At 41.4% G+C, this 17,482-nt stretch overlaps 1 protein-coding gene across 5 annotated transcripts in view; it reads left to right on the top strand.

Annotated features, from left to right (window-relative positions):
* The window catches only part of ADGB (androglobin), a 262,841-nt gene that overhangs the window by 71,471 nt on the left and 173,888 nt on the right, over positions 1-17,482 (top strand). For all 5 annotated transcript variants that reach the window (XM_019550118.1, XM_019550121.1, XM_019550117.1 and 2 more), the window contains 3 exons: positions 923-1,051; positions 11,664-11,758; positions 16,131-16,305. In XM_019550118.1, the coding sequence (XP_019405663.1) occupies positions 923-1,051; positions 11,664-11,758; positions 16,131-16,305 (399 nt within the window). The remainder of the gene's footprint in view (positions 1-922; positions 1,052-11,663; positions 11,759-16,130; positions 16,306-17,482) is intronic.

Raw genomic sequence — 17,482 nt, 5'->3', positions numbered from 1 at the left:
GCAACTCCCCCTTTCCCCTCCTCCTCTCCCCTCCTCCTCTCCCCTCCCTCCCCCTCTCCCCTCGTGCTTATTTGTGGCTTTCCATGCTGTCTACCATGGGAGAGCAGGCAGGCAAAGGTTAACATGTCTACCTGGCCACTGCTGCTGCTGCTGATCTCTGGGCCATGCTTAGCCTGGAGATGAGCAGCAGCCTAGTGGCATTGGGGGCCAGGTAGGTAGACTAACTCTTCCAAGCCTGGTCCCCTGGGACAGACAGTATGGGCAACCACAAGTACATGGGGACAGGGGGAAAGCTCCAGGGCCAGGGGGGAATGATGGGAGTTTTCTGGGGACAGTGGGCAGGGGTAAAGCCTGGAGTGGGTGGAAAGTGTTACCTTTCAGTCCTCCAGGTTTCTTCTGGCCTGAACATGTGACTGGTCCAAACTTGAGCTAGCACTAAGACTAATCAGCATTTTTGCGGCCCAATGTAAGCTATAACAAGTCCCATACATATAGAGACACAAACTCACACAACCAATTAAAATAACACTATTAAGGCTGCAAAGACAAGCACCCAAAAACTAGGAAGTATCAGAATTAAAGTGGTCTGTTTCCCATCTTTGCCTTTCTTGGCTCCACAGAGATAACTCCAGTTCCTCATCTTAACTGATTTTATATAGATTTCTTGCATTGTAAAAATAATAACAAAATCTTTTTTATGTTGTGAAAACATAGATTTCTTTTTTACTATATCTTTCATCTTTACTTCCACTTTCAGACTGGAGCAAGACTTATTTGTCTCTTCATTTATTTAAAAAAAATAAAAACTACTTGAAGTCCTATTACTTTAAATACTGCAAATAACTAAAATGTACAGAGTGAGGATGCATGATTAAAAGCTAGTTCATAGAAAATATGTAATCTTTTTATTTTATTTTGATAGAAAAGTCAGAAATAAAAGATATTTTAAAAAAGAAAAGTAAAGATGGTGAAAAAGAAAAAAATAAATCAGCCCCTCATTCCGCACGGACCCTTACAGAGACTCGGAGCTCTCTTCAGTCCTTTGTTGAAAGTAAGTTATAAATCTCATATAGCTAAAATTAGAGTTTAATTACCACTTAGAATCAGTTGTTATGCACAAGATAGATATTAACCTGTGCTTTGGGGTTTTTTGGTATTTTTATTTAAATATGTTTTTCTTGTTCAAAATAAACCTATTTAAAATTATTTTTTGATTTGTATAACCCATAGTAAGGCAGCTCACCATGATTTATTAAATACCATTTATATTAAAAATACTTGGTTCATAGATGGTACTCAGGTCTTTTTAAAAACATTAAACCTCTGAACTTGCTGAAGTTGCTTTGGAACCTGAGGCTGTTATTGTACTAATATAGCATTTCAGCAGTATCCTGATCTGCAATTGCAGAATATTTTTTTTCATTTGAAATAATTCAGCTTATTCTGTTCAGTGTTTTATTTATCCAAAGGTGAGAGAAGAATTAGGGGAAGAAAAAGTAAAAAATCTAGTTGTAACCTTTCAACTGCAGAATCAAGACTGGTGTGAGAGGGTAATTCTTGTCTCTAAACTCTTGAAACAGGAAAAATCTGTTCATTAACTACAGAAAAGAAGCCTTAAATGAAAAACATATTAGTCTTTTTATTTTTCCTTATGCATTCAGCACATTTAACAGATATTTAACAGACATTTATTATTGTTGATAATCATAGATTCATAAATTGTTAGGGGCTCTAAGGGACCTTGTAGATCATCGGGTCCAGTCCCCTTCACTAGGCAGATAAGGACAACTGGGGTCAAGTGACCACAGTGAGGTGACTGTCCAGTCTCCTTTTGAAGATTTCCAGGGTAGGGGACTGCACTACCACTGGAGGAAGTTTATTCCACAGTCTGGACACCCTGACTGTGAATAGGTTTTTCCTGGTATTAAGCCTGAAGTGACCTTCCGGGAGTTTGTATCCATTGTTCCTGGTCTTCCCTGGGGTGCCCTGGTGAACAGCTGTTCACCGAGTACTTGATATATTCCCCTGATGTAGCAGTAAGCTACTACCAAGTCCCCTCTCAGCCTTCTCTTCTGTAGGCTGAAGAGGCCCAAGTCCCTCAGCCTCTCCCTGTATGGCTTGTCTTGCAAGTTCCTCATCATATGGGTGGCTCTTCTCTGGACCCTCTCAAGTTTTTCCACATCTTGTTGAAGTGCGGTGCCCAGAATTGGACACAGGACTGCAGCTGTGGTCTCACCAGTGCAGAGTACAGTGGGAGTATCATTTCCTTAGTTTTGCATGAGATCCAATGGTTAATGCATGCCCACGTGTTGTTTGCCCTGCTGGCAACAACATTGCACTGCCAGCTCGTGTTTACCTGATGGTTGATCACAACCCCAGGTCCCTTCTGGCCATGGTGCAAGTCAAATTGTCGCCACTGAGCGACAATATTAATAATTATAATTATTATCCGCTTGCAATGAAAATCCATTTTCCTTCAAAATTCAGCTTTAAAAGCAAAAAAAAAGGAAAAAAAGATCATTATACAGTGAGTAAGAAATGTCATTCAATGTATACCAACTTAAGTATGTAAAAAAAATTAGGTATCTGAATAAAAGTATATTTGGCTAAATCAGTAGTGCTCGAGATCTAACTTCCAGACCAAATCTGGCCTGCAGGGCTGTGTCACAGGGAAACGGTAGCAACATTAATTGCCAACATGCAGGGTTCCTCCGCAGCTGAATCTGGTACACACATTTCAGCCAGCACATGAGGTCACCCTGTGGCCAGATCTGGCGCAGAGATTTCACCCATGGACCAACCCCCCCTACTGACCCACAGAACCTGGCTCACTGGGTGCAGAAGTTTGAGCACCATAGGGTAATTTAATTGCTGAAATAAATATGTGTAGGTATAGGGCATCATCCTGGTTAGCAAACATATGTACCAAATCCAGTATAAAGCCTTTGTTAGCTGTAAATCAGCACATTTTAGTGGTTCCTAATCAATGTGAATCAATCTTCTTTTTAGACAAACAACTAAGAAGTACAGACACAAAATAAAATCAGTTATTTAAATAACGATTTCCTGTTTGATTACTTAAATTGTTATTAAAATTGTTCATTTAAATCACTTTCATATATATAAATCTAACCTGATTTTTCAAAGCTGTTTGTTATCAATACCTGGTATAGAGCTTCCTAGTTTGACATCTGATTTATATTCACTGTGAATGGAATAAAGCAATTAAACCTGTAAAAGTTGCATCAAGAAAATATTTCATCCTGTGCTTCAGTTTAATAGTTGTAGAAGTGTGAATGGATCACCACTTCTACAGAAGCACAGAAGAAAAAACCTGTGTCTGGTATTCAAACACAAGCTTCATTTCTAACAAACGAATCACTGTTTTTCTAGTAGAAACTAGGAGCATACAAGTATTCATATAATTTCTCCCAGAGAATATATGCCCCCTCCAGGAGAAAGATCTTCCAGGTTGATATCTGGGTAAGGGCAGGGGCATTGTCCCACTGCTCCATGCTCTCCCTGCTCCCCCCACCGACCAGTCCAGGAGGGGACTGGACCAGACACCAAAGCCGTTTCCCCAAATGAGTCACTGCCCAGTCTGGGGAAGAGGCAGGGGACTTTGCCCTGCTGCTTCAACTGCTCTGCTCTTGCAGACCAGTCAGGGATCAGCAACTCTTCCCAGTCTTGGGGAGGTGCAGACAGTAGGGGAGATAGGGCAGCTGCAGGCTAAATACCTGTGTGCTCCCTCTCCCAGAAAGATTTCTAGCCCTCTGTAATATGTTAAAATATGGAAGGTCATAAGCAGAATCTCATGTAATTGAGAAATTTTAGAAACTGCCAGACCAATAAAAAACACAGGCAGAAGCATCGAATGATAGTTGATGGTGTATGATACAAGATAGATACAAAAAAATGGGGGAGGAGACTGATTCAGGTTGTACTCTGATGGAATTAGAGTACAGCTTTGTTCCTAGCCTACTTCAGAAAGGAATGAAAACTCATGGTATACAACACATGAGGGACTTTGTTCTGTATGCAGCACAGTTTAGAGGACAGTGAAATCACTTGGTAGGAGTGATCCAAGATGGAGGTAAACTTCAGCCAGAGTTTATTAAGAAGGGGATTGTAAACCAAAGAGAAAGTATCATTAAATCTATAGTGCATCTATGGATTTGCCCAGTTCTGGTGCACACACCTCAGAAGAACTAGAGAAGGTACAGAGAAGGACAATAAGGATGATTAGTGGTGTGAAGGGACTTCCATGTGAGGAGAGACTAACGAGGCTAGGCCTGTACAGTTTAGAAAAGATACTTTAGGGGGAAAATGATCAGGGTTTACAACATAATACAATAAATGGTGAGGTGAAAGTACATAGGGATTTATTATTTTCTCTCTCAGTACAAGAACCAGAGGTCACAAAATGAAACTAGAAGGTAGTAAGTTTAACAAAAGGAAGTTTTGTAACACAGCATGTAATTGTATGTGGAGCTCTGTTACAAGATGTAGAAGCTGGAAGTTTAGCTAGCTTCAAAAAGGGACTGGGCAAATTCTTGGAGGAAAGGGCCATCAGTAGCTATTGAGCATGGGAGTTAGGGATTCTGAATCAGAATTTCCTAAACCTTAAACACTGGTGACTGCAAGTGAGAAGGGACAGTGGAAAAAACCCTGGTCATACCTAGTTCACTCTCCCTTTGAACATCTATTCTCTGCCACTGTGTGACACAGGATCCTGAGCAAGATGAACCTATGGTTTGACCCAGTAAATGGCTAGTCTTAGGTTCTTAAGTTTTTATCAGTGGAAACAACACATACCAGATTTGTTTTCAACAGTGAGCACATACTTAAATTCTTGAGCGATGAGAAGCCATACCGAAACATCTAAAGAATTGCATGGAGAAAGAGCTAGGAAAGCTAAGTCAGAGCCTAAATGAAAATTTATTCTGGAAGCATTACCATGATGAAAAAGAGCCTGAGAGAAGTTCAGTCAAGGATAGATGATCTGATATTTCGCAACTGAATGTGATAAAAAGTGGAATAGAATAGAATAGCAAATGTAATTAAACTTGCAGTTTTTAAAGTAGAAGGCTATGTGGTGGGAAAAGACAGTAAGACTGGTTGGTTGCAAATAAAAGCAGAGAATTATATTAAATATTTTTTTGACCACAGCATTGGACATGAGAGTGGAACAGAATGCCTATACAAGTGCACAGATGCGGTATGCAGCACAACAGACCCATCTATGGCACTGCACACCACACGTATCATACGTACGGGTATTCCTGGTACTGCTAATTAGCAGCATGGGGTGTGGGAGATTGATTTTGGGAGATTTTGGTGCTACAAAAAACCCATGCTAGGAAAAAGTGGATTGGTGCATGTGGCAGCATCATGCACCCCCTGAAACCAGAGCCTGGCCAGCTGCAGCCACAATTCAGCTGCCGGCCAGGATTACCCGGTCCTGGCCTCAGCAGCGCCTGCCCCACCTGGGGTAATAGCTGTACACCAGAGTGCATGTGCATGGGCATTCCCTGGGGAAAAGTAGCAACAGCACATATTGTGCTGCTGCTGTTTGTCCCCAGGGAAATGCATTTTCCCAGTTGTGGGAACATGCCCGATGAGGTTTAAGTTGTGTTAAACACTGTTTAATAGGTTTCTTTTCAAACACAGCCCTAGTAGCATTATGGAAAGCGTGTTTGTTATGTAGGTGCTTTTAGGTGCTATCTATACATTCCTCCTAATTGTAATGGTTATCTTGTATTAATTAGGGGTGCACCAATTAAAGATAGTTTTTGGCTGATACCATATCGGCTGATATTGATCCAATATGCGAACTGGCAGCTTGGAGAGTAGCGTCTGGCTGGTAAGTCTGTGGTAGGGAAGGAGCATGGTGGGGGGAAAAGGAATGGGGGGTGCAGATCGAGGCCCCTATGGTGAGGGAAGGAATGGGGCTGGGGCAGGCACTACACAGCCAGGGCTGGGTAGGGCAGGGGACAGAGCTGCAGGTGGCTCGTCTGGGAGGTGTGGAGGGGGCTGGGAGAGTAAGCAACTCCCCCCACTGCACACACGCCTGAGGAAGGCACAGGGGGCCTATGCCCTCTGGATTTGTGCATGGGGTGAAGGTGAGCTGCTGGCTGCGGGCTTAGGGCCAAGGGCTTTACTGGCCTCTTCCTAGTGGGGGTGGGGGTGGGGGCTGGACTGGGCTGGGGCTGCACTCGTGGTGGGTGGTGGTGGTGCTGCAAGGGGGGGTTGAGAGGGGCTACAATGAATCTTGGGGTGGCTGTAGCCTGTCCTGTAGCCCCTCTCTCAGCACTGCTGCTGCCCACCCTACCCCCTCCCACCCTGAGCACAGCTCTGGTCTAGCCCCCGCACTGGGAAGAGGACAGTGCAGCCCCCAGCCCTAAGCTTGCAGTGGGCAGCCTGCCCTTACCTCACACACAAATCCAGGGAGCACATGCCTCCTATTCCCTCCCTCAGGGATGCACACAGCTATGGGAAGCCACCTCCCTCCTCATTCCCTTCATATCTCCCAGACAACCACCCATGGCTCTGTTCTGCATCCTGCCCTGGCTGGGCAGCCCCTGCTCCTGCCCCAGCCCCATTCCCTATCTCACCGTGGGGACCTCGATCTGTTCATCCACACCTCTTCCCTCCCTCATGCCCCTTCCCCCCACAGACTTACCAGCTATATGTTGTCCTCCAAGCTGCTGGGCTGTATTCCTGACCACTTGAATGCTGCAGCTGTGCACATGCACATGGCATTTATCAGTGACATTATCAGCTACACCAGCCAAAAATCACCAATTGCCGATAATGTCAATTTTCCTTTCACCAGTGCTGATCCCATGGACCAATATATCACTGCACCGCTCGTATTAATGTGGGTCTTTAAAGCTCTCTTGATACATTCAATTCTTTGAATTTTAGTTATTTTTGTGCCATGATTACCTACTCATCTTTGGTATGTTTTGGATCAAAGATGAATTGAAGCTGCTTCTGTATGATATCAGTTCATAAGGAAATGTCCTAAAAAAATATTATAACGGAGTTACAATAAGTCAAGATTTGTCAAGGACTTGATGAATTTACTTTCAAAGAGAGATAGTAAGCCATGTTAGTCTGAAGTTAGGTAGAAGGAAGCTCAGGGTTCCTAACTCATTCAGAAACATAAACTTTCATAGGCTACAGACTAAGTTGTTATATACCAAAGTAGTCTGTAACCTATGGAAATTCATGCCTTTCTGAATGAGTTAGGAAAAGGTGTTGCTCTGCCCTGCCTTCTGTCCATCTCCAGAGTTATCTATATGTGGGAAATTTATTAAAAATGTCCACTATGACAGGTGTGTAATTGGCCAGCTACAAGAACATCTAAAAGGGACAACTGAAAGAATCCATTATCAATTACTGTTCATAGAGGGAAAATTTACAGGACTTGACAGTATAAAGGACAGGAACAGAATGGCATGGCTCAGCTTTGCTTGTATATGGAGCATTAACAGTGTAGAAAAGATTCAGACACCGAATCATAAAGTCGATCATGGTTGCACAAGATTTATGAATTCTTGCATGTCCTGGAACAGAGTATTGTTACAATTTCCTTCTTTATGAGGGAGGCATAAAACATATTTCCTTGAAGCAGTATCAGACTGATTTTCCATCTGAACAACATTTCACTTAACCAGGAGAAATCTTGAGGAATATAAACAAACTGATCCTGCACTTATTGGGTTTGTCCACACATGCAAACACATGCGTGTGCAGCAGCTCAAATGGAAGTGGTGCAAATTTGAGCCAGGGCTTTTTGCCTCAGTGCACATGCCCAGACAGGCACTTTGGTATGGAGCAATTGTGCCCCTTGAGGCAAAATAACTCTGCTTGGCTCCTTCTGGATCTGTAGCCAGGGGGAGCTAGAGGCTGGGGCCAGCACCTGTGAATTGCTGCACCTGTTGGGGCTGCAATAGCGGCTGGGGCTGGGGCTGGGGCTGCACCTGTGCTGGCCCCAGCAGTATAAAAAGCTGCCTTAGCAAGTAGCTCAGGGCTACTCACTCTCAGGAGTTTCTGGGTCCCAGCCAATTGGTACCTGGGGACACTACCCCTGGTGCCAGCTGGACTGCTGAAGCATCCCTGAGAGTTCCCTGTACCCTATATTCACTGCAGCAGTCTGGCAGTGGGGGCTGCTGCCTGGCTGTTATCTGTTGCCACCTGTGAAAGCATGTGGCCCTAAGGCTGCACACCTTGCCAGACCCAGATGGGGACTGCATGGCCGTTAGAGGCATCTGCCCCTCTGGGCCAGCTGCCAGGGGCCTGAGGTTGCACAGGTGTCCTTTGTTTCTAAAATGGCAAAATAATTTGTTTGAATGATTGAACTCTGAGTATTTGTCCTATATTGTTTTAACTCTTGGTATCCTGAATCTGTTAATATTGTTATTTTTAATCACTAAACACATTTAACATATTAACAATTAATCAGCAGGTTTTATACTTCTTATTTAGAGTGAAAATATGTCACCTGGTAAAGGCAGCTACCAAAGGGTTTGCTCACCTTATGGAAATAACTTATATTTTGGCATACTATGTCCCCTAACAGTTAATAGTTCTATCTGCTATTCTCAGTATTCAGTTACATTTGATCCTAGCCCTGTCTTGTGCATAATGGGCAATCACTAACCTTATTCCCTGCCTAGGCTCTAGATAATTTTTTATTTTTCTCCCTGTTTCTGAATAACCTCAAACAGCCCCAACAAGAATGATGTTTCTATAGATAAGGGGCTAGGCAGGGCTTTAAAGACTATTTTACTGCAGATATCTGGTGTGATTTGGGGTAAATCAGTCTCTTTGTGCCTCAGTTCCCCCATGTATAAAAGGAGATGATAGTATTTCTCCACTTCTTTGAAGTGGTTGGAGAAATGCAAATACTTTAAAGGATTATGAGGCACACAGAGACCATAATAAGGGCCATATAAGTACCTAAGATGATTATTATGTACAAAAAGAACTTTGTTCTCACCGGTTTGCTTTTTTCTATTCAGAATAAAGTTTTCAGTCACAGATTGAAATTAGAACCTAATATTATTAGTATTGAAAATCTTTCACGTATGTATTATCATTTTGGGATACTTACAACACAAAGACGCATCCTGTTTCTGTGAACAGGGGGAAATGCCTCTAAAACCATACACACACTAAAAGTTTGGCCAGGCCTCTAAATTGAGTTTAATGGAGAAGCCTTACCTGAGTTAATTCTGGTAATGTTCCAATGGTAAAGGGGGACAGTTTGGTCCAAATGCATAGCTCATATTACCTTTCTGTAAATGAATTTATAAAACAGCAAAATGGTATGCTTGCTAAGATCTGACATCTTTTCCTGCTGACTGTGCAATTCTTAAGTCCTCAATGACCGATCTAATGATAGGCAGTACTGAATCTAAACATTTACTAATATCATGGTCTGTAAACATTTCACCTAATAATTCACATTCAGCAATGTTTTCTGTTTTAGCCAAAATCACAGACTTTGATTTTATGCTAGTCAGCAGCATACTTAGTGTCATATAATGTGTCATAGATAACATTTTCATCTGATTGTTTTTAATACAGTGAAAAAATAAGCAAATATTGTTGCATTGCTAAAAAGCTGTTTCTTTTTAATATTTCAGTAATATGAATAAAGTGGATATGATACAGCAGTTGGTTAATGATTTCCATGCTCTAATAATTTATTCTGTGCCTTCTAGACATGTCATTTCACAACCCATCTGGACTGGGGATTGCAGCTTTAGGTTCCACCTGGTAGTCAGTGAAGTACTTGTTTTCTCACATGAGATGAGATTAGAATGACTTATGGCACTTACTGTTCTGTAACACGTTGTACATAGGAAGCTTTTGGCGCTGCTTTTGTAGCAGATCAGAAGTGTCTGCAGGGGACTGAGATCACACCCAGATGACATCCTTGATTTTAAATAAATGAAACCCATAGCTAACATAACAGCTATGGTTAGCACTGGAGTCACAAACGTGGAAAAAATAATAAAGGCAAACTGGAAAGTAGTTCTAATGCACAATCAACTTATTTGACAGAGATACTGCACTTAAAGGGTTTTAGAAAGAATGTTCAAACAGATTTGAATCTGCACGTAACCTTCAGATCATTGGAGTATGAAATGTCTGTGGAAGCTATATACTCTGTCCACTTGCACATATTTTCTAGCCACTTCTTGTCAGTATAAACTAAAACGTTATCTGTTTTGAAAATTGTATGTGTGTGTATATATATGTGCACATACACCCACACTCACGCACACACATATATAGATATGCCCATTCCTAGGCATGCATCTATCTTAGGGGCCTGAGGCAGAGCAACAAGCCACTCCTCGCATATCCCTGCAACAGGCACTGTTTCCACAGGCAGGGGCATGCAGGGAGTGAATCACTGCTCTGTCCTGGTCCCTTGCCCTGCACTTTCATCACCTAGTGATCCTGTGGTCCTGCGCAGGCAGGGTATGTGGCTGGATGGATGGGATGGGGCCACGGGTGGGTGGGGAAAGGCATCCTGCTCTCAGATACTGCTCCTTGCTCACCCACAGCTCCATCCCATCTGCCTAGCTGCAAACCTGACCCATGCAGGTCCCAGGTCAGTCTCCATAGAGACTCCACAGACTGACTCCCTTTCATATGGGATGGGCTGTGGTGCCAGATAGCAAGGGGAGGTGTACCCGCCCCCCAGTGGCAGACAGTGGCAGTGGCAGCTAGAAGGAGCTGCCACTGTGGGGACTACCAGGAGGCAGAGTTTGGCTGTTGCACTGCCCCTGCCTGCTGTGTACTCAGGGGCACCAGAACTAGCCACACATGCTACAGCATGGGCTGCTCTTTGCACCTATGCTGGGTGGAACTGAGGGACCTGCTGCAGGCCAGACAAAATCCCTTGGCAGGCCAGATCCGGCCCGTGGACTGTATTTTGCCCATCCCTGATCTATCTTTCACAAGCATGGTAGAGTCATTAGCCTTCCTTACAGGCTGAAATATCAGAACAAGAACAAAACATGTCTGTAAAAGACATTTTATGGAATTTATTATGAACCCTTTGTTTTTGAGTCAATTTTGTAGCCCATGATTTAAGAACTATATTACAGAATCATGGTACCTTTTAAACTTTCCTTCACAGTGACTTCAAGTGTGTCACATGCTTCTCACAGATTTTTTCCTAAAGTCTTTTTTTAACTGTTGTAAGATCCAATATTAGAAGTGGAAATTGTCTGTCTGTAGATTTTTTATCTGTTCTGTCTAGATGTTTGTGCTTTTTACTATGACAATACTAGTATCTTAGCATCTGCCATAAAAATCTCCCCCAGCCCAAACACCAAAAGTTATCTCTTGACCTGTAGCTTTTTTGAAGAAAGTCCTCCTGCAATGTTTTGTGTGAAACAATGAATTTAAAAGGTGCTAGTGTGCAAAACTGGCATGGACAAAAAAAAACAGCAGGGCTTTTCTAACAGATTCCTCTGTGTAGTTTTTAAGCATCTCTCTCAAATGTAATATTTCAACCATACTGTAGAAGGATAGTGTTGCACTGGGAATTAGAATCATTTGGTGTTATGTTTTTCAAAAGTTATTTTATCTTTTTTCAGTTCTCAGAAATACAAATATCTGTCTCTGTTTTCTAGGTTCTTCATTGCCAACACAGCCACAAATGGTGGTATATGCTAACTGTATACCTCTTCATTTGTTTGAAGAAAATATCTTTGCATTAGCTCAAATGGTAAGGTTTTATGGTCTCAGAAAAATAACAGCTATTTTACAATTAAGAACCCCTCTACATGTGCAGGTGAAGGTGTGATTGGAATTAGCGTGTGATCTACACAATCATGCCTCCTGCCATACCAGATATGCATAGCAGGAAGCATGATTGTAGGACTGTGCATTAGATCTAGTCATAGTCATGCCTTTTTGCCCGATCCTGGGCTTTCCCTGCATTGGCAAGAAGCAGGCTCTCACAGATGAGATCTCCCTTTGCTAAGGGGGCTTCCAGCCATGGGGGTCAGGCACAGCTGGAAGCAAGAGTCCTGTGTCTAATGGGGCTCTTGGTCCCAGCTGTGCATGTGGGCCCTGGGATTTCACGCACCCCCAAGCTTTGGGGATGGCAGCAGCTGCAATCTGCGGGGCTCAGGGGTTTCAGGCTGGGCATAGTGGAACCCTGCAGCTGGGAGCCACAGGGGAGACCCTGCTACAAGTGCAAATTAAAGCTCAGTAGCAACCAGCTATAAACATAGTGCACATTTTCCAGGTCTAACTTTATAGCTTGTTGAAGCCTTTTATCTTGTGATAGCTACTTTTCACATGCAGCTGTTCTTAAGGTAGTTGTACAATTAACCAGTTCAATTGCACAATACTTGTAATGTGTATAGGGGGCTTAAGATTGTTATGTAATAAAATGTATGTTGTAAAAAACACCCAAAACCAAAGAGCAAATCACCTGGTAATATGTATTTGGTTTTGTTTATTTCTGAATACATTTAATCCTGGAGGTGCAATTAGCTGTGTTAGTATTAAATTAAGACAAACATGGCTGAAGCCTGAAAAAGTTTGAAAGTCCGTGTATGTGTGTGTGTACAAAATAAGTATCTTAATATATAATAGCATCTTAATGTATATTATGGTTAGTCTGTAGGGTGGAAATCTATCCTGCCTTCTACATTTAATCATATTGTTTTCCTTTTCGCTACTGTAGTCTTGATAATTCATGTTTTTATTTAGTCTGTTTTATATTCTTTACTCCCTCTATTTAAATTTTTTATGATCATGGAGGTCATGAAAATCTGGCGTAAAGCTTGTTAAATTAAAGACTTACTTTAATTATACTAAATAAATTAATATTTATAAAAAGCAAAATAAGAAAAGGTGAACAAATATATTTTTAGAATGAAGATTAATAAATCATTTGAGGTATACTTTCTAATAAACTAATATATTAACAGAAAATAGCCAGTAAGTGTTCGTTTAACTTGTGAATGTCATGACTGATGAAAGTAAATGGATGGTAGATGTAGTATTCCATACTTTGGCAGGGGATAGAGGGAGGAGAAGAAGCAGGAATTTGAACTTATTTTTGCAATTAATCATTCAAGCAACCCAAAAGCTATTTACAACGATAGAGGAAAGCATTCTTGAAATAATAGCTTGTGTTTGTGGAAATAAAAACAGATTCTTTTTTCAATTTGATTTCTGTAACTGGCAGCTAGACCACTTAAATGAAAGTAGTCTTTATAGAATAAGGAAATGTATGGTGTTATTTTTCTAAAATGTTCTGAAAGATTGGTGTTTAATTCCACTTGATTCCAGGATTATATTTTTTGTTTAAATTGTATTGTGTTGCTATAAGGACCACTTTGTCATCTATAATTTTATACAGTATAATTCAAGTTGTTTTACACTGTTGCACCTAAGATAGTAATAAAAAAATAATAGTCATCAGAAAGCAGTTTGGAAGTGGTAGCTTAGTATTTGCATTCTCTCCTGCCCTAAGGGAACTGATTTCCAAACTTTTCCTCAGTCTCTAAGGACAAAGAGATTATTGAAAAAGAGACTTGATAGTCCAGATGGGGTGAGACTGACAAGTCCCTAGATGTCTGACATAGTCATTTTATAATGAATCATGGGAGAATGCAGCTTAAGGGAACTTAATTAGATAAACAAGAGTAAAATTTTCTGGATCTTACTGGGGCAAGTTGAGTTCAAGCTGCGTTTGTAGTTTAAGGCTGGAGCTGGCGACCTTTCGCAAGGCTCAAGCCAGGATTACCCAGCTTCGGGCTGATGCAGGCTGGGGAGCTGCTGCAGGATGTCAGTGGCTGGCCTGTTTGCTTGTGCCCATGCCAGGGCCTGGCACCTGGGAGCTGCATTCATGCCCCAGCTGGGAAACGGGGACTAGGATGTGTGCAGCTTCCAGCCAGTGTAGAGCTGAGCCAGGGTTGGGCAACTGAAAGCTGCATCCCTTTTGCTGCTGCTGCTTCTTCTGCACTGCGGGCGGAAGGGCACAATCAGGGGAGAGAATGGCAGCAGCAGTTTGCAGTTCCCTGGCCCTGAAACAGCTCCCTACCAGCTAGAAGGTGTGTCCACATTACAGCTGGGCAGAAGCTAGGAGTAGTAGAGGGAAGAAGCAGTAGTGGCAGTGCCCACAACTGGAAGTTGCCTGGCCCCAGTGCAGTTTCTTGCTGCTTATCATGGGCATGGGCACAGAGAAAGCCCATAAGATGGATCCAATGGCTCCACTGGCCAGAACCTGCCTGCAGGCTGTATGTTGCTGACCCCTGGTCTAAGGAATCTACCAATGACTCTAATTAAATTTTGGAATATTAGTTGAATTATTGGGATGAAAGCTTAGCTGTATTGAAGTCAATGGTTGTTTTGTCATTGACTTAATTGGAGGTCAGCACTTCCCCCAAAGACTTGGGCATTTTCTCTTTTGTCCAGACTTGTTAGGGAGTGTGTTTCTATAGCATCCCATAGCTATATTTGACTGCCTTCTGAAAGGTTTTTTTTGAAGAAGGAAAAAAAAAATACCAATATTTGAAAACTGTTCTAGGATGTATCTTAGGCAACAGTTGACTGCTAACCTCTACAGTAAAACAGTTACAATGGTTCCCTTGTAATCATTTCTAAACACAGGCCACTCTTCTATGAATTATCTGTCCAAATCATCATCAAATGAAATGGTTTGTGGATTTTTTTTCATCCTCAGTTAATTCTCTCCCTTTTCAGTCATGTCAACAACAATAGCCACATTAATCTTGTGGAATTTCTAGTTTATATAGTCACAGGGACAACAGGCAGGAATGGTGAAGAATGCTGTCTGATAAGGGCATTTAAAGAGACCAGCAATTGGTGGTGTCTTTACTAAGCATTAAAAGATATGTTTGTACAATAGAAACATAGAAGAGTGTACAGATATTCAGACTGAATATTAAATACTGAAGGAATAGCTTAAATATTAGACAGTAACTTTTTATGGAATGAACATCCCTCAATGCCATATAGTCATGGACAAATGTACATTTAAAGTGTTTTGCGTTCCACTCCAATTTGAAATGCTTCAGATATGGAGTGTTTTAGTGCCATCCAGATGTATGCCGCCCACCTGCCACCCCTCCCTCTGCCACAGGTTGCTCAGTCCTGAGGGTTCCACCTCCCAGAACCCAAAAAGAAGGATTCTTCTTGTGCCTCCTGGGCATTGCAGATTGCCGAGGATGGCTGAGCATACAGGAGGATGCTCATTGGTGGTTCACCCCACTCTTTCCCCTTCGCCTCATGAGGGGAGGGAAAGTAGCAAAGCACTGTGGGATGCTGGAGGACTGAGCAACCCCCCTTCCTGTTTCTTAGAGCATACCGAGCTTTCAATAAATGTTTCAAAAGGAAGTAGTTCAAAGATGTTCCTAATTTTTGAGTATTGTTTTTTAAACACTGGTCATTTTTAAGTGTTTCTTGATTTATGAATATTTGTATGTTCACTACTTGAAGCACTTCAGAAGTGTTCAGAGCACTTCAAGCATTACATCTCCCCATGGCCTAGAGCTATTCTTAAAAGTTATGACGGTATGAGCCAAGTTTAGTACTTTTATACATGAATGAATTTTCTGAAGTAAAAATTGAGATTAAGGGTTTTAAAAAAATAGCCAGAGTCATTTTACTCCATAGAGATTTTTACAAACCACATAAATGACCAGTTTCTCTGTAAACTGTAAGTTACTATATGACTCAATATAAAGCAGAAGCTAGTGCTTTAGAAGAAAATTTTTGAAGATGTCAACCTTTCTTGCTTTATATTCTACTTTATTTTGTGTTTATCAGAAGAGCCTGAAAGCATACATTTATATATATTAAATTAGCTAACACCTTTTGTAGCATAAATTTCAGTAATGAAGAGTGAAAAAAAATGTAAACACTTCTTATAAACGTACTATTATACTTTTCTGCTGAATAGTTATCTTTGCTAGAAAATGTTTGGAAAAAAGTTGCCAACTGAATTTTTCTTGTTTATTTAATACCCAAAGAAAAATATTTACTAAGATTTGGTGTTTACTATTTAGGTCTTTTAGAAAAGAGAGCTTGCCCTCAGATGATCTCTCTTTGTTTTGTAGGCTGATTCTTCCGAGAAGTTGAGACAATATGGCCTTTCTCATATATATAGTCATCCTGTGCTGGTGACGAGAACTAGGTCCTGTCCTTTGACAGTGCCACCAAAACCATCACCAATCCCTCAATGGAAACTTTTCCGCCAAAAAAAAGAAACCATTGTGACAGATGAAGCCCAAGGTTTGCTTTTACAAGTCTCATAAACTACTTTTAATTAGCAGTAAATCCCCGTTAAAGTTTTTGGTGTCACAATTGTGAATGTGTATTTGGACAAATTCTAGCATAATTCCAGGAATGACCATCTTATTTTTTATCTTTTTCTTTTTCTCACTTATTCTCCCATGTACACACTCTTTCATACGGGTGTATGTCTGAGAGGAAGGATAGCTCATAATATCTTTAAGAAATCCCCAAACCGACTTTAGAGAGAGCCAGTGATTGACTTAGTCACATTCTAACTGAACAGGCAAAAACTGCAAATAAATAGTGCTATAGGAGCATTCTGAGCCTGAGTCAGAAAAGCCTTTAAATATACTTAACTTTAAGTGTGTGAATCCTACTGCCAGCATTGGGATTCCTTGCATACTAGGTAATCTGTATACAGAGAGTTAGTATTGACCTTATGCCCTCCATTTAAACTACAGACCATCTACACTGAAAAACTCTAAGACTGACATCCAGTAGTAGCTGCCTGAAATTTCTAGGTACAAAGCTGAGCCTCCCTCTTAGTTCACTTCTGTCTGCAGGATGTTTGGAAGATACTGCAGGCTTAAGAACAGGAAATCTTCAATCAACAATTTCTAGATTTCCTGTTCTTAATTTCCAGACCTCTACTGGTTGTACCTAGTCAACTACAGAGACAACAAACAAATTCTTAAGAGGGCTCTCCCTGAGGAAAGAGAAGCATAATGTAAATGGTTTTGGGGAAGGTTGCAAAATAACACATTGATGGGGAGTGGTAGCTCATATGGCTCTGCCTGAGTGAATGTTGCCCTTGATCAACTCTAAATATTAAGGTAAATATACCCTTAGAATCGGTCTGTGCTTTAGGGGATAATTACATTGTTTGGGGATGAATACCCAAGCTAGCTTTAGACATGCTTTTGACAACTTTTGTATTCAACAAAATAAGCCAGATCATAACGAATACAGGTTAGTCACTTGAGGCAATATTTTATCCTTAAGAAGGGTAATGAGATCAGGCAGAATACTGCACCAATATGTCTATACTGCTTCTAGTACAAAAGCTAGCTCAGGTCCTCCACAAAGCACTCTGGAATTTCTGTACACCAACAGTACATGCTCTTGCTCTGCTTTGTACCACTGTGGATGACTGGGCACTTGAACAACTGTATGT

The sequence above is a fragment of the Crocodylus porosus genome, unplaced genomic scaffold (genome assembly GCF_001723895.1).
Source record: "Crocodylus porosus isolate Cpor-Errol unplaced genomic scaffold, CroPor_comp1, whole genome shotgun sequence".
Classification (NCBI taxonomy): Eukaryota; Metazoa; Chordata; order Crocodylia; family Crocodylidae; genus Crocodylus; species Crocodylus porosus.
Note: the sequence above shows the minus strand (reverse complement) of the source record. Positions and strands in the feature narration are given on the sequence as shown.